This window comes from Schistocerca piceifrons, chromosome 2 (assembly GCF_021461385.2).
Source record: "Schistocerca piceifrons isolate TAMUIC-IGC-003096 chromosome 2, iqSchPice1.1, whole genome shotgun sequence".
Classification (NCBI taxonomy): Eukaryota; Metazoa; Arthropoda; class Insecta; order Orthoptera; family Acrididae; genus Schistocerca; species Schistocerca piceifrons.
In genome coordinates this window covers 346,456,118-346,474,842 of record NC_060139.1, presented here as the reverse complement: position 1 = coordinate 346,474,842, position 18,725 = coordinate 346,456,118, and the positions used below count along the sequence as shown (strand labels likewise).

The following is an 18,725-nucleotide window of genomic DNA, read 5'->3' as shown; positions in this document are numbered from 1 at the left end:
TATTTATCATCCATGTTTCACTTCCATACATGGCTAAACTCCATACAAATACTTTCAGAAACGACTTCTTGACACTTAAATCTATACTCAATGACTCGATGTTAACAAATTTCTCTTCTTCAGAAACGCTTTCCTTGCCATTGCCAGCCTACATTTTATATCCTCTCTACTTCGACCATCATCAGTTATTTTGCTCCCCAAATAGCAAAACTCCTTTACTACTTTAAGTGTCTCATTTCCTATTCTAATTCCCTCACCATCACCCGACTTAATTCGACTACATTCCATTATCCTCATTTTGCTTTTGTTGATGTTCATCTTATATCCTCCTTTCAAGACACTGTCCATTCCGTTCAACTGTTCTTCCAAGTCCATTGCTGTCTCTGGCAGAATTACAATGTCATCAGCAAACCTCAAAGTTTTTATTTCTTCTCCGTGAATTTTAATACCTACTCCAAATTTTTCTTTCGTTTCCTTTACTGCTTGCTCAATATACAGATTGAATAACATCGGGGAGAGGATACAACCCTGTCTCACTCCCTTCCCAACCACTGCTTCCCTTTCATGACCCTCAACTCTTATAACTGCCATCTGGTTTCTGTACAAATTGTAAATCGCCTTTTCCCTGTATTTTACCCATGCCACCTTTAGAATTTGAAACAGAGTATTCCAGTCAACATTGTCCAAAGCTTTCTCTAAGTCTACAAATGCTAGAAACGTAGGTTTGCCTTTCCTTAATCTATTTTTTAAGATAAGTCGTAGGGTCAGTATTGCCTCACGTGTTCCAGTGTTTCTACGGAATCCAAACTGATCTTCCCCCAGGTCGGCTTCTACCAGTTTTTCCATTCATCTGTAAAGAATTCGCGTTAGTATTTTGCAGCTGTGACTTATTAAACTGATAGTTCGGTAATTTTCACATCTGTCAAGACCTGCTTTCTTTGGGATTGGAATTATTATATTCTTCTTGAAGTCTGAGGGTATTTCGCCTGTCTCATACATATTGCTCACCAGATGGTAGAGGTTTGTCAGGTCTGGCAGGTCAGTAGTCCCAATGGAATGTTGTCTACTCCCGGGGCCTTGTTTCGACTCGGGTCTTCCAGTGCTCTGTCAAACTCTTCACGCAATATCGTATCTCCCATTTCATCTTCATCTACATCCTCTTCCATTTCCATAATATTGTCCTCAGGAACATCGCCCTTGTATAGACCCTCTATATACTCCTTCCACCTTTCTGCTTTCCCTTCTTTGCTTAGAACTGGGTTTCCATCTGAGCTCTTGATATTCATACAAGTGGCTCTCTTTTCTCCAAAGGTCTCTTTTAATTTTACACTTGTGCTATTCTATAGCCATATTCTTAAATGAAAGTTCTTCACAGTGGAAGCTCACTGTAATTAACTACATTTATAACTGGGCTCAAAATATAAACCACGTTAGACAGAAATTTATTTATCAAGTCAGAAAAATTCAGACTTCAATATTTACTTAGACTGAGCTATGAAAGAAGAAAAAGTGAGTACAGGCACATGTTTTGTGAATATTATGAACAGCATTCATCGTCATTCACAAGAAAGCATCAACAAATGAAATTACATTCCACGTGTGCAGAGATTTCCACAGAAACAAGTTACAATCCTTTGTGGAAACTTCACAATTTGTCAATAATTCCTAATCTTACATTTTGTATTCTGCTGTCTCTCATAAAGCAATGTACAAGGTACAGAAATTTATTATTTCCAATAGAGAACTGTCACTTTCGCAATGTGACTGTGGGTTCACTGTTGATCTACTTTGGTACCGAAACTTTGAGAAAACCTCAGTCCACGTGTACATAAGTTCCCAAATGTTACTGTAATCATGAGTGGAGAATTTAATCATCCAACAATCAATTGAGAAAATTACAGTTTTGTTGCTGGAGGACATGATAAGATGTCCTGTGAAACATTACTAAATGCCATCTCTGAAAACTACCTACAACAGATAGTTTGGAACCCCACTCATGATGGAAATATACTGGATCTAATGGCAACAAATAGACCTCATCTCTTTGAAAATGCCCACATCAAAAGGGGTATGAGTGACCATGACACAGTTGTGATAACAATGATTACTGAAGTACAAAGGGCAATTAAAACACAAAGATGAGGTGACTTACCGAACAAAAACGCTGGCAGGTCGATAGACACACAAACAAACACAAACATACACACAAAATTCAAGCTTTCGCAACAAATTGTTGCCTCATCAGGAAAGAGGGAAGGAGAGGGGAAGACGAAAGGAAGTGGGTTTTAAAGGAGAGGGTAAGGAGTCATTCCAATCCCGGGAGCGGAAAGACTTACCTTAGGGGGAAAAAAGGACAGGTATACACTCGCACACACGCACATATCCATCCACACATACAGACACAAGCAGACATATTTATATATATATATATATATATATATATATATATATATATATATATAGACACACACACACACACACACACACACACACACACACACACACACACACACACACACACACACACACACACCTTCAGTAAACTGAATATAAGATCAGTAATGTCATACCTCAATGAAGAACTTGAAATTTTCAGTACATGGCAGGAGCATGTAGAGGAACTACGGCTCAAGTTTATCAAAGAATAGTTGATCACACGGGATAGATATGTTCATAGTAAAACAGTTCATGATTGAAGGGACCCTCCATGGTACAAAATCACTGTGAAGGAACTTCTAAAGAAACAGAGGCTACTGCATAAAAGGATTGTTTGATCCTTGGGAGAGTGTTACAGTGATGCTGAAAAAACTAACCTGGCAGACTCTTGAAGATAGATGTGAGCTATCCCAAGAAAGTCTACTAACAAAGTTTCAAGATGTGTCTTTAAATGATGACTCTAGGAATATATTACAACCCCCTACATATCACTCACATAGGGATCTTGAGTACAAGATTAGAATAATTACAGCTTACTCAGGAGCATTCAACCCTAATAACTGGTACAATAGGATGTACCCTCTGCCATGGTTTGGGGAGTATGAATGTAGACACAGATGTAGACAGGTGTAAAACGAAGTGCAGGACTATAGACAGAGAGATGCTGAATGAAACATGTTAGACTGTCAAGAGAGCAATGTCTGAAACCTTCAATGTCTACCATAGCATATAACTATCAAATGATCTTTCACAAAATACTAAGAAATTCTGGTCATATATACAGACTGTTACGCACCAAAATTAATGTCCAGTCACTTGCGAATTAGACAGGAACTGAAATTCAGGGTAGCAAAGAAAAAGCTGAAATGCTTAGCTCCATTTTCTAATGTTCCTTTACAAAGTAAAACCAGGGAGAATTGCACCAATTTAATCCTCATATCACTGAAAAGATGAATGAAGTATTAGCATCAGTGGTGTTTATACAGAATTTGTGGCTAAGTTTGCCCATCTTCTAACTATATTCTACTGTAGATCCCTCTTGCAAAAAACTGTGTGTAGCAGTTAGAAGAAAGCACAAGTCATGCCCATCTAAAATAAGGGTAGTAGAAGTCATAGATGAAACCACTGCCCAATATCCTTTACAATGATTTGTTGTAGAATCTTAGAACATATTCTGAGCTCAAACATAATGGGGTATATTGAACAGAATGGCCTCCTCTAGGCCATCAAGCATGGGTTCTGAAAACATCGATCATATGAAACCCAACAGACACTTTTCTCACATGACATACTGAAAGCTTTGGATCTAGACAGTCAGGTAGATGCAATATTTCTTGATTTTCAAAAAGCATTTGACGCAGTACCCCACCTGTATACTTATTGTCAAAAGTTAAATCATGTGAGGTATCAAGTGAAATCTGTGGTTGGATTGAGAATTTTTTGGTTGGGGGGACACAGCATGTTATCTTGGACGGAGAGTCGTCATCAGATGCAGAAGCAGCTTCGAATTGTTCATGTTGTATATTAATGACCTTGCAGACATTATCAATAGCAGCTTCAGACATTTTGCAAATGACACAATTATCCACAATTAAGTACTGTCTGAAAGAAGCTGCATAAATATGCACTCAGGTCTTGATAAGATGTCAAAGTGGTACGAAGACTGGTAACTTGCTTTAAACGTTCAGAAATGTAAAATTGTGCACTTCACAATACGAAAAAATGTTGTATCCTATGACTATGATATCAGTGACTCACAGCTGGACTTGGTCAACTCATGCGAATACCTGGGTGTAACACTCTGTAGGAATACGAAATGGAATGATCATGTACATTCAGTTGTGGGTAAAGCAGGTGGCCGAGTTTGGTTTATTGGTAGAATATCAGGGAAGTGCAATCAGCCTACAAAGGAGATTACTTACAAATCACTCGTGTGACCGGTTCTAGAATATTGACCCAATGTGTGGGACCCACACCAAATAGGACTAACAAAGGATATTGAATGTATACAGAAAAGACAGCATGAATTGTCAAAATCTTGTTTGACCCATGGGATAGTGTCACATAGACACAGAAGAAACTGAAATGGTATACTCTTGAAGATAGATCTATACTTTCCCAAGAAAGTGCACTAATAAATTTTCCAAGTACTGCCTTTAAATGATGACTCTACAAGACCAGAATAATTACAGCAGGTACAGAGGCACTGAAACAATCATTCTTCCCTTGCTACATTTGTAAATGGAACGGGAAAAAAATCCTAATAACCGGTAGGAGGGACATACCTTTGCCATCCACCACATGATGGTTTGCAGAGTGTAGATGTTCTCTCTACTCACATACAAATCACTTTTCAGCATAAAACAAAAACAGAACACAAAAAGATAAATTTATAGGCCTATGCTCTGCACACACAATCCATTTGTGTTCTATCTGAATGCTGTCTGCAGTGTTGTGTTGTATAGCTCAAATTAAAATTACACACAAAATTGGAAAACAGGATGCTGCTTGATATTTTATTTTAGTGTATAAGCTTATTTCGGCTTTACTGTTTTCATTAGTACACATCGTGATGCTGTAGATGGACGTACGTCAATTTTGACAAAACCATTATTGCTGCCTGCAGCTGTTGCTTGTAATATTATTTTCAGCAATGTTTGAAAGTTGTTCAATAATTTGCTGTTGCACACATATTATAATATGTTTTTTACTACCTGAGAGTTGTATAAATTCAAGTTTGACAGCTAGTTGTTTACTCAAATATAAACCTTTGTTTTTATGTTCTTACAAATACACAGATACCCAACCACACTGTTTTGAACAAAGTCTAGATCTTTAACAAATCTATCAAACATTTAACTCCATGATCTTGAGGCCTGCTTTAAATCATAAATTGTTTGTTTAACTTACCTACAGTACCTGGTTCTACTTTAAATCCTACTGATACCTTTAAATAAATTTCCTCATCTAAATTTCTTTAAAGAAATGCACCTTTTACATCCATTTGGTCTACAATCAATTTTTCATTATTCATAGCAGCACGTAATGTTCTCAGAGTCGTCGGCCTTGCTACAGGATCAAATCTTTCATTATGATCAAAACTTTTTCTTTGGGGACAACCATGAGCAACTAATCTAGCTTTACAACTACTAATGTTGCATATATCATCACATTTCATTTTAAAAACCCACTTAGTACCAATATCCTTCTTGTTTTTAAGCAGTTCACATACTCTCCAGGTCTTTTTTTCCTTCATTTATTACTCACATCTCTTCTTCTACAGCATGAAACCATTCTCCTTTATCCAATTTGCTGTCTATGTCACCTAGTCTCCAGAGCATCCTCAATGTGTATTCAGCACTAACACAGCATAGTCTTTCAACCACATGGGATGTTTCCTTTCTCTTATACTACTGCAGATTTCATTCCTTCATTATAGCTTGCTACGGAGTCATTTTTCTAATCACTGATGTGTTCTTCATCAATGACAGCACATTCGTTTATGTTTTATTTGCAATAAATCCTATTTTCATTATTAAAATCAGTGATTTTCACCAAATTTGATGCCTATTCCAAGAATGGTTCGTCTCTCTTCTAGACACCATAGCTGATATTCATTAACATAATATCCAACCATGCAGTATGTCTTTATTCTGGAATCAAACTTTCCAGCAATGGGAGAAACTAGTTTCACTCCAAGTTTATTGAAAAATTATGTGTATTTGTCCAGCTGAACTGTCACTGCTAGAGAGTTTTTTGGTTGCATTGAGTTTTATGGAAGTAAGCTGTCTGAGAGGACCATCTAAAATTGCAGAATATTCGAAAGAAACCAGCTGAATACAAGGGCATGCTGAAAAGTAACCCCTCCAAATTTTTGTGGGTGAACACTTAAAGCTTTTTGAATACAACAAATGTTGTTAACATTCTGCAGCTTTATTCTTCATATCTACATATTTATTTCTCAACACAGTCAAGCTGGCAGCAAAAACACTTCTCCCTATGAGAGACCAGCTTGTTGATACCGGTACTGTCACTGTAGAATAACTGACTTTTTTGACGGAGCTGTAACCTCACCTCTACATGAACTGCTTCATCACTAGCAAAGTTAAGTCCTTGAAGATCTTTGAGTTTTGGAAATATCAAAATCGGATGGGGGCAAGTCTGGACCATATGGAGATGATCGATGACAGCAAACCCAAGGCGTTGTTGTTGGAGAATTTGTACCACTCGTGTAAGGTCTGGCAATGTCACAATGAAGGAGAGGGTACTCCATGCATGGACAAACCCTTCGAATTCAGCTTTCAGTTTTCTGAGTGTCTCGCAGTACCATGCGACGTTTACGGTGGTGCCTTTAGGCATGAATTCCACATGCACCACATCTTGAATATCCCAGAATACTGTGGGTATATATTTGTCTGCTGATAGCACGATCTTGAACTTTTTTTGGTGTCAGTGATCCTTTGTGGCGGAGCTCCATTGATGCTGTGTACTTTGCGGAGTTGAAATGGTGAACTCTGCTTTCATCACAAACAACCCAACATCGCAATTACTGATCTCAATAAAGTCAACTTACATAGCTGCGATACTTCCATGGATTTCAATTGGAGGCACATTTTATGCCATTAGAAACTCGACTATAGCACGCTGTTACGTTACACACCATGTTATATGCTATAATTCGGAGCCCTGTGGGTTGTAGGTCGTAGCTTGTGACAGCGAAGCGTGAAATTCAACCTAATAATATGCATGACACGTAATTTTAAAAAAACGATGAAATTCCGCCCAAACAGGCCATAAAAGTCCAACGGTTCTGAGCTGCTGCTGTGACATCCACAGCCCACAGGCGTCACTGGATCCAGATATGGAGGGGCATGTGGTCAGCACACTGCTCTTCCAGCAGTGCCATGTTTATGATAAGTTATACCAAACCTACGTTGAGAACCGAATAAAAAATTCGGTGGCACTACTTTTGAGCGCGCTCTCGAATTTAAAACAAGCAAGAATATAATAGTCTTTTCTGCTCGTTTCACTTGCAGCATTTTGATCTTCCATTTTTTAATCGGACCCAAGCCACAAAACCAAAGCAGCTCACTCCTGAGCGCTCTTACATGTAAATTACATCGACTATTGCAGAACATATTTCTATTACATTAATAAGAAATTCCTACAATATTTTACAAATGCAAAGATTTATTTGAAAAAATTGAATGTAGCAGAATTGAATATAGCAGTACCCGAAACTACTTTGAACTCCTTACCTCCACGTCTCTAGCCACTAGAGATGGGCAAACTGAAACGAGTAACTGCTTCGAAACAAATGAAACAGTACAATGTAATGTTTCGATACGCTGTTTCGAAACAGTGAGACAGTTTGTGTTTTGTAATCTAATAAACCTACACATTTTATCATCTTGAATTTCTACTGTATAGATATGTCCATATAAACACAAGTGAGCGCTACACTTGGGCGTCTTGGCAGTTTCGTATTTTCTGCAGCAAATGCGTTGGTTTCGTGTTGTGTGACGTTCATACTTTTCAATTGGCTGAGGACAGCCATAGCTGAAGACAGAACAACCACCACGAACGGAACTGGAGGTGGGAGAAAACTGCAGAAACAACGGATATGCTACTGGGATTCCCACATTCCTGCTAATTTACATGAACACAAAGGGAATCATTGTGGATAATAGGCAGTGACTATAGACTCACAAAAAACGCCAAATAATTCGAATAAATAATAAAATATAACAGAAAAAATTTTTGTCTTTCAAGGTGTTTGTTTCGAGCCGTTACTATAAATTCACCATGCTCTCCAGCCCTTCCCGTTCACCATTACACTATCAGTGATATGTCAAACAGATTGATTGTAATTATACCTACATCAAATTTATGTATATGTCTAATAACTGTCACTCTGCGCCTTTTTTTATTCAAAATGTTGTAGGCTTACTTGCGTTTCTTAATATGATTATTGTTCATGAAAAGAGAAGCGTATGTTATAAAAAAAAAGTGTAATTTAATCGAATGATTTTCACATATTTATTATTTTGAATGTGAATAGTACGCGTTTTTTATTGTTTGGTTAGTGTTTATAAAGCAGATGTTACGCCATTTCGTAATAGGCTAGTCAGCTAGAAACGAAGCTTTATTTTCGGATATCTTAAGCTTCATGCTATTGCTTGTCAAAAAGATTTCGACACTCTTGAAAGTGTTTCATTAAGTGTTATGTTGTGTTTCAGTACCTGTGCCGAGCCCGAATCTCGTACGACACAGAGCGGAATGAAGCACCACTGTTTCGATACAATTAGTCCGTTCCAAGCACAGGTGGACTGAAACAGCCTTATTTTGAAACAACGATACAGTTTCTGTGTCTGGCTCGAGATCGAATCTGGTCCGGTTATCCGAGACAGGTGCAGAATGAAACACCACTGTTTCGAAACAGTGAACCACAGCCGTTCCGAAACACTGAAACAGTTCCACGTATCGATACACTGTATCGAAACATAGAAACAGTGGCCAAGTCTACTATCCACTAAGCCACGGTGAACACTTCCAACTTTTAACAACAGTGTCTTTCATCTTAGCAATTCCTGAAAGTTTTTACTGCCGTGTGTTATTAAATGACATTTAATTATAACATATTGTACCAAGCACAGCATGTTGTTGCCTTGAAACGGGGTACTGTCATAACACGCAATTATAATACGTAAACAACGACTACGACAAAATAGCATTTCCGAAGTTCTTCATTCAACGCGCACCCGAACTCAGAGAAATTTCTTGCGAGTCACAATTTATTGAATTTACAAGAGCCTTTCTTGTTTTTGTTTCTTTTGTGCTCAAATACACCACAGTTGCGACATTTAAAACCAAAATGTTTTTCTCGACTTGAATTGTGCTTGTCCCATTGGGGTTTGGTTTTCCACTGAGTTTTCCCACGACTGGAATTATTTCTGTATGTGTTAAATACAGTGTTCTGTCCCAGAGCCTACTTCATTTTTCTTCTTAAAGTTTGCATGTTTCTTGTAGTGATCCGTAAGCCTATTTTTTACAAAGCTTAACTTCTGATTTTACGTAGATAATGTCTCGATTGCAGTTACAATGTTATCATATTATTGTGTTATTGTAAACAAAAGATGAAACACCGCATCAGTTTCTTCAGCTGTCGCACCTTTCAACCGAAGACCACGTACCACCTTGTCAATTTCTAAGAAACGCCCACTCAGTTTGTGCTTGAGTGACCATCAATTGCAATAACTGTATACTTGGAAGTAGCTGATCAGCAACGCTTTTTCTTTCAAAATGGTGTTGCACAATATTTTCCACATTCGAAACGCGCTGCTGCAGTCTTTCATGTATTCCAGGCAGCTGTCCGCAATTCGTTCTACTGTTGAATGACTATTTTTATCACATCTCGTGAGATTTTTGTGTTGCTCGTCTTTCTCAGTAAATTTCTTTTCCGCGACACTTCACTTGTTCTGCAGTGAGATCCGACAAATTTAATTCGTCCAGCATATCTTGCATTAGAAATTTCCAGTTTCCAAAACTGTTTCCATACAAAAGTAGAACTCAATATTTGCTTTCGTATTCTAACGTTCCAGGCTGACAAACCAAAAATATAAAAACACTTGCATAATAGTTACGTTTTAAGCTTCCAAAGATTTGCTTCCCTCCTCTGGGCACATGAGATGATGAACAGAGACAGACTGAAAGAACAATATGGTTGACACACTATCGAACACGTACATATATATTCACTGTACAGAAAAAGTCAGATTCTCCATATCTTAATGACATCAATAACCCAGAACAGTGTGTACATAATACCTTCGTAGCTGATTGACAGGACACGGGAAATGTAAAACGGCTTCTTCAGCCATACATATTGCTGCTTGCGACAGACACAATATACTGTAATGTGACTCGTTCAGACGAAGATTCTTACTTCTTTAGACCCGAGGATTCATCCATAATGATTGTTAAAATAATTTAGAAAAGCACTGTATAATCAACTAAATTTTCATTAAGAATTTTAAAAATTGGACGTAAGCTTAAAACACTTTTACATTCCTGTTAAAAAGAGGATTGCACAAAGACATACGAGCAAACTAAAGCAGAGGAGATGGATACATTGTATTTATTACCCTGTTCACACAGTCAGTTAAACAACAAGGGAGACAGGACTAACCAATGGGCTCCCTAATGAAACAGTCCAGCATTCATATTAAATGATCGCGGGAAATCCTTAAATGAAATCATCAGACAAGGAACTGAATCTCATTAATTGCGAATGATAAACCTGTTACTTAACCATCATGTCACTGTGCAAGATGTACGGGTGAATAAAGGAGGACACGTTTGATTCAAAATTTCTCACCCTGAATATGAAATAGTTTGGCTCTGTTATTAAATTTGAATTGTAATATACGGACAGTTAGGTAAAGACTATGACGTAAACAGTACAATGTGTCTGTAACACTACTACATAAAGAAAAATCAAGTAAATCAGTTGTCAAATCTGATCGAACATTGCGTTTCTGTTCTTTCACACGCAAATTATCACTTTCGTATAGTTTACAAATCCACAATTAATATCACAATAAACGACAGCACGAAAAATGGAATGGTGTGTTGTGCTTGTTTACTTACCTTTGTGGTATTTGCATCCTGATACTCGAGACCAAAGTAGTCAGCTTCTAAAAGATGTAGCTGTTTACAGACTTGATCAAATAGCACTCTCCCCAATGCTTTGGCCTGGAAGAAAAGAAAAATGCTTGAGAATTCGCTACTCATTTGTAGTTTATAACAGTATTAACACATTTTCATCAACACACTAAGTCGACTCTTGCAAACCAGTCTTTTTTTCAACGGCTACGTAAATAAACAAAAAGAAGGCCTACATACAATATGTGATCAAAAGTATCCTGACAGCCCCCAAAACATACGCTTTTCATATTAAGTGCATTGTGCTGTCACGTACTCCATATGGACTTCGTACGTGGTCAGGTGATTGGGTGTCATTTGTGTCATACGTCTGTACCCGAGATTTCCACACTCCTAAACATCCCTAGGTCCATTGTTTCCTATGTGATAGCGAAGGGGAAACATGAAGTGACACGTACAGCACAAAGGCGTACAGGCTTGTACGCTTTTGATGAGTGACAAGAGACCGCAGACAGTTGAGGGGGGTCGTAATGTGTAATAAATAGGCAGACATCTATCCAGACCATCACACAGGATCTACTGCAAGTACTATGACAGCCAGGCGGGAGGTGAGAAAACTTGGATTTCATGGTCGAGCAGCTGTTCATAAGCCACACATCACGCCGGTAAATGCCAAACGACACCTCGCTTGGTGTAAGGAGCGCAAACATTGGACGATTGAGCAGTGTAAAAACGTTGTGTGGAGTGACGAATCACGGTACACAATGTGGTGATCCGATGGCGGGGTGTGGGTATGGCGAATGCTCGGAGAACGACATCTGCCAGTGTGTGTAGTGCCAACAGTAAAATTCGGAGGCGGTGGTGTTATGGTGTGTTTCATGGAGGAAGATTACACCCCTTGTTGTTTTGCGTGGCACTATCACAGCACAGGCCTACATTAATGTTTTAAACACCGTCTTGTTTCCCACTGTTGAAGAGCGATTGCATCTTTCACCACGTTAGAGCACCTGTTTATAATGCACGGTCTGTGGCGAAGTGGTTACACAACGATAACATCCCTTTAATGGACTGGCCTGGACAGAGTCCTGACCTGAATCCTACAGAACACCACCTTTGGGGTGGTTTTGAACGCCGACTTCGTACCAGGCCTCACCGACTGACAACGATACCTCAGTGCAGCACTCCGTGAAGAACGGGCTGCCATTCCCCAAGAAACCTTCCAGCACCTGATTGAACGTATGCCTGCGAGAATGGAAGCTGTCATCAAGGCCAACATCATATTGAATTCCAGTATTACCGATGGAGGGCGCCACGAACTTGCAAGTCATTTCAGACACGTGTCCGGATAATTTTGATCACATAGTGTATGTGGAATTTTCTGCCAGGAACACCCGCAAATATATTTTTAGGTCATGCTGAAAACAATTTTTTTGGACTTTGCGATAGCATGTCTAAAACAGTCATTCTTAGTCGTTTAATAGATGACGCATTAATCCTGTTTGATGACATTCTTGATGAAGCTAACAGATGTTACCAACGGTTCAGTACATCACACAAGGATATCAGCTTCAGCACGGAGCATGAGAACAACAGGACTATTATTTCCTTGGATCAGAAAACGGAAGGGGTGCCTACAGGTCCAATGTATCCCAGACATCCGCTACATCTGATTACATTATTTCACAACAGTTCTTGCCCTCCACGGTCCCATAAATAAGCGAATTTCCTGTCATCGAGTGACAGGATAATCAAATATCTTTTAAGTGAAGCGAATATTAATACTAAATTACACGCATTGAAAATGCTAGTATCCAACAATGGCTTTGACCCAATATTAGTAATGAGGTTAGGCGCCAAGAAACTGAGGGAACAGACCAGGAACAGAGATCAGATCACATTAGATAGGAGCGAACAAAAAAATGAGTTTATAGTTTTACCATACAGGGTTTACATTTCCGATAAGATACGTTGTTTGTCTCGGAAAACTGGGCTGCAAATTGGCTTCAGAACAGAGAACGCAGTAGGATGACGCATTATACACAACATCGATAAGAGTCAGGCATATAACTAGTTCAGAGTATATAAAACATCATGTACAGAATGTGATAACTTTTATGTTGTGCAAACCAGGAGAACTACAAAACAAGATTTAGAGAATATGTTCATGTTACTGAATCACAACCCTCAGCTTTGAGTGTTCATAACAGAGCGCAAGCAATATGTTAATGGCATCGCTGAAAGCATCACCGTTCCTCAGAAGAGAGAAAAATGTGAATTATTGATTGGCCTAAAATAAATAGTGATACAAGCTCACATGACGAAACGCTCGGACAACGTATTTTATGCACAGAGATGCGATGTATGTACGGAGATTCAGCAATATTGTAACCAAATAATTTCAGATTAATCTTTTCTTCGTTTTTCTGCAAGCAAAACTGACTAAATCTGACAATATATATTGGTTCAATCTTACATCCATGTCGGAGTTGACAACCTCGTTATACAGCAGACGTAGATTTTGCTGCATTACGTTCATCTTGGTCACTGTGCTGTTCGTGGCAGTTAACATCAGTTTTATCTCTTCATATATTTTACCTTTATCTACTTAATATAGTCTACCATTATATACAATCTGCACGAGCACGGCATTCGATATATCTACTGAGTGTGTTTCACAGATATATTTAGTTACGATATCGGAGATAGCAAGAGACCTGTATTAGTCCAATAGGCCTCCGCCCTGATCACAAGTTCCATGTTTCAATATCCTGACTGTAATAGCCAATACGGCCAAGAATTGTAGCCTTTTAGAGTCTGACAGCTATAGCTTGTACACGCGACAACCTCTGTATCACAGGGGTAAGACAGATAATTGACCCTTTTATGATCACATAGACAAGATTATATTTTAAATATCCATGGGAGTTGTAAGACAGGTAAGGGCCCTATCGCGATTACACAGACATGATCCACGGGGTTCTGTGTTTTCTAGATCCACATTAGCTTGTGTTACGGTAACTGAAACCCTTGCCAAATATCATTTTATGAAGTGAATGTTCATAATAGTTCGGAATTACACTGAGCATTCTTTAGAGATCTTGGCAAGTACCAGCGAGCCACCAGAAACAGTATCGGGTTTGTATATAGCGTTTCTTATAGTTTAGGGTGAATGACAAACAATTGTGGGACCGTGATTCGCTGGGCGGAAGCAAAATAGGGTACCGGTCGCACGCTTGCCTCATTAAGTCGCGACCACATCGGACTCGCCGCGCACAAACGCGCAGCGCAGACCAGGGCAGAACCACGCAGAATGGAACAGTGTTCGTAGGTGGCGCGCGTCAATAAAAATGGGAAACAAGAAACGTTGCCCAGACCAGCGCGCGGTTGAACCATTACTTTTCAGGTCCCACGAGAAATACGACCCCCCTTCCCCCCCCCCCCCCCCCTACACACACACACACGCACAAAGAACTTGTTAAGTCACACTAGTCGCCTTGGCCGCTATACTTCGCAAACGCTCTGTGCCGTGCAGGGCCCATGAGAAATCAATATGTCAATGATAAATTACCCACTGAAGGCCTTAACTTTGTCATGTGCTATCGACAGCTCGCATGTATTTAAACACGCAGTTAACAACTGTTAACTTCGTCTGAAATAGTTCCTCGCTCCTCGCTGGAGACCGCTGCTAATCCTCATGTGGCCTGCAGTATCACGTGCTGTGACGTAAGCGCCGCGGCCTGTCTTTCTCGTGGGCCTCGTTTTCTTTCATGTACCATCATCACTGTGCGGAACTTGTTCATTGTTGTACAGAGCGGCGCGCTTTGACGTCCATACCGGACGCGCCGAGCTCCGACGACCTCTTTTCTTGGTTTTGTGCGACGCGGTCGACATGGACGCGGCTTTCCACAACAAGAACACATTTAAGGTGCTGCTCATTGCATTTGTGGTAGAGTCTGCGCAGGATAATGTGGCTGATGCGAAGTGACCAATTTTCGTCAAAAGCGCTGGGCGAGTTCATTCGTTTGTACAGAAGGGGAAGCCGCCAGTGTTTGCCACCCTTCAGCCGGTAGGCGACGACAGAATCGAGGCTCACGTCGTGCAGTCTTCCTCAAACGATTTTATGGAAACTATTCGGTAAAAAAGGATCATTTCTGGGTTAATTAAAGCTTTATATGCCAGGTTCAAGATTATGTGACCATCATTTCGTTAATGGGCATAGTTATTGTGATATCTATTTAATGGTAAAGGACACTGCAAGAAATTCGAAAAAGTATTGCTTCATGTGAAATTTAGCTAACATACTGAATTGTTCTTCAGACTTACGAGGAAGTCTCAATCTGTCACCAATCTCGAGAAAACTGGTCTGATATAGAACTCATTTGCGTTCGCACTGCGCCAGCGATAAAACCAGATAAAATATCCGCAAGACTCCTCATATTTCATAAACGATTTCAGATATCTACAAGAGATTTTGGCAAATGATAGCACGCAAAGAGGAGAGTATTTTGCCATATGTTTATCAGGCAGAACTTCGTTATCTAACGTGTTATTTCGCTAACCACATACTTTTTCGATGAAATAATGTAATTCTCCAGGGCTATCGATAGTTAGTGAAATGAGATATGCTATGAATTTGGGAGAAACGTAATTGAAGAGATTATGCGCTTGCAGAATGAGATTTTCACCCTGCAGCGGAGTGTGCGCTGATATGAAACTTCCTGGCAAATTAAAACCGTGTGCCAGGCCGAGACTCGAACTCGGGACCTTTGCCTTTCGCGGGCAAGTGCTCTACCAACTGAGCTACCCATGTACGACTCACGCCCCGTCCTCACAGCTTTACTTCTTCCAGTACCTAGTCTCAAACCTTCCAAACTTTGCAGAAGCTTTCCTGCGAACCTTGCAGAACTAGCACTCCTGAAAGAAAGGGTATTGCGGAGACATGGCTTAGCCACAGCCTGGGGGATGTTTCCAGAATGAGATTTTCACTCTGCAGCGGAGTGTACGCTGATATGAAACATCTTTCTCGAAAGTAAAAATTCGCCGAGCACTCGAAATCACGTACAACCTTTTCGACTGTCAACAATAAAGTAAATGTTCAAAACAGTTAAAATGCAAACATACATCAGGCCCATTGTACCAACAGGATAAAAAAAATTTTGAAAATCGGATGAATAAAGCCTACGAACTTAAGAAATTCGCGACACTTCTTGATCACACCTCGTATAGTCCTATGTCACAGGCATCAATTTGTTCCTGAGTTTCTGAACGCGTTTTATGCTAATAATGCACCTTCTTAGAGACCTGCAGCAACCAGTAATACTATTTTCCTGTGCTTCTAATATTGCCTTTAAGTTCTGTCGAACTGCTTCAGCATACACTGCAAAACTACGAATAATAATATGATTGTAACAGCACAAAAAAATATTTCTGAGAGCACTACCACATATCGTGGTAGTTGGTTAAGCGCGAAACGTATGCTTGTCAGGTACATATACAGAAATGACCCGATGAATAACGTCGGATGCTTCCTGTGGCTGCTCGCGGGTCATACTGCAACTGCATAAATATAAATATAAACACAAAATCGACACTAGGTCCAGGAAATGGTCGTTCATTCTTAACATAAGCACATTTAACACGTACAATTACTGAAAACAGTCACAACTGTTAAATATCTAGGAGTGTGCGTCCGAAGTGATTTAAAGTTGAACGACCATGCAAACTTAATTACACGAAAGGTAGACGTCAGACTAAGACTCACCGAAAGAATCCTAAAAAACAAAAATCCAATTTATCGACAGAAGGTTGTAGCTATCTTACATCTTGTTCTGCTACTGCTGCTGAGACAAGCGGAAGAAATCTTGTGACTACTTTGCCCGCATAATATTCTCTTCTTTATCGCTTCCTTGATAACGCGTAAAATGATTTAATGAAATGAAGTAGTTCACACTAATGTTTTGTAATACTCTTTAATTTTATTTCTATATATGGTACAAACACGCGAGCGCGCCTCTATTTGCGACCGCTCTATTCCACAACCACCAGAGGAACACAAATTAGGTTTACTTACTTCGGTTATTTTGAGAGAAACGAAAATAAGACTGCGGTGGGAATTAAATTGTTCATGTGATCGAATACTCTATACTACGCAATACTTTACACGACAAAGTACAATGAAATCAATATCTAAAATCACAAATGTAAACAGAAAGTGCAACGGTATCGTTCATACAATTTCAGTTGTAGACTCTTACAAGAGATATCTGGTGCATCAAGGAGGGGTCTACTGTGAAAATTCCGATTCCGCACGTTACAATTAGAGTCAAGCAACATACTACTTCTTCCTGCATTCACTTCGGGAAACCACCATGACAGAAAAATCAGACGTTTCCAAACTCACACGAAGCCTTAACGACAATCCCGTGCACCATTCGCAAAAGGGAACAAGAAAGAGGGCAAATTAGAATTTTGTGGTAAGTTCCTATAGGACCAAACTGCTAAGGTCATCCGTCCCCGCCGGCCGGTGTGGCCGTGCGGTTCTAGGCGCTGCAGTCTGGAACCGAGCGACCGCTACGGTTGCAGGTTCGAATTCTGTGTCGGGCATGGATGTGTGTGATGTCCTTAGGTTAGTTAGGTTTAATTAGTCCTAAGTTCTAGGCGACTGATAACCTCAGAAGTTAAGTCGCATAGTGCTCAGAGCCATCTGAACCATTTTGAACCATCGGTTCCTTGGCTTGCACACTACTTAGCCTAAGTTAAACTAACTTCACGCTAAGAACGACACACACACCCATGCCCGAGGGAGGATTCGAACCTTCGACGGGAGGAGCCGCGCGAACCGTAACGAGACGCCCTACACCGCGCGGCTACCCCGCGCGGCAGGAAAGAGGGAAACGATAGTGAGCTTTCAAGCCTGTTCTCTCTTCACAAATCCGTATTCATCCTCCAATATTTGAAAAGCCTTTTATTGTCCATCATTTGCGTATGCTCATATTAGATGCCGTTTTCGTTTATTTTCTCCTGGACTATCTTCGCCTCTACTTCTTGCCATATTATTTCAGTTTTTATTCGTCCTGTTCTAAGGATAGTCTCTTGTTCTTAGAAATTTCATTTCGGTACGCTGTATACGACTTAATATTTCATTTTTACGCCTTACTTACAAAACTGTATTCTCGTCTCTTGCCGGGTAGGGTTCTAGAGCGTGTTACAGTTACTATACCACGTATTATGTTCGCATCTGGACAGTTTTGTTTCAAGATCTTTATTACAAACACGTCCAATTAGACAACCCAAATACGCTCTATGAGCAAGTCTTCTAGAACAAGTTTACTTTGGGGGTTGTCTCATTGCCACAACATGCCATTAGCTTCCTGGTATTAAGTTACTGAAATAATATTCACGCAGTAACCTGTCTGCTGATTTTTGAATTATTAAGATGTCGTGTGCTTACAGTAAAATATTTAAAACTATTTGTTTTGATATTTCGATTCTTATGGGATCAAATTACATCCAGTTATGTATGTCACCATTTATATCAACTTAGTAGCTAATACACTACTGTTGTAAAAGCTTCAGCTATCATTTCTTCAGCCTTCGTCCTTCTCAATTAATGAATATCAGTTTCC

General features: G+C 39.6%; 1 protein-coding gene across 1 annotated transcript in view; it reads right to left on the bottom strand.

The window, feature by feature from the left end:
- Window positions 1-18,725, bottom strand: part of LOC124774947 (FERM, ARHGEF and pleckstrin domain-containing protein 1) — a 754,047-nt gene that overhangs the window by 273,279 nt on the left and 462,043 nt on the right. The window contains exon 3 of the mRNA XM_047249656.1: window positions 11,086-11,190. Within this exon, the coding sequence (XP_047105612.1) occupies window positions 11,086-11,190 (105 nt within the window). The remainder of the gene's footprint in view (window positions 1-11,085; window positions 11,191-18,725) is intronic.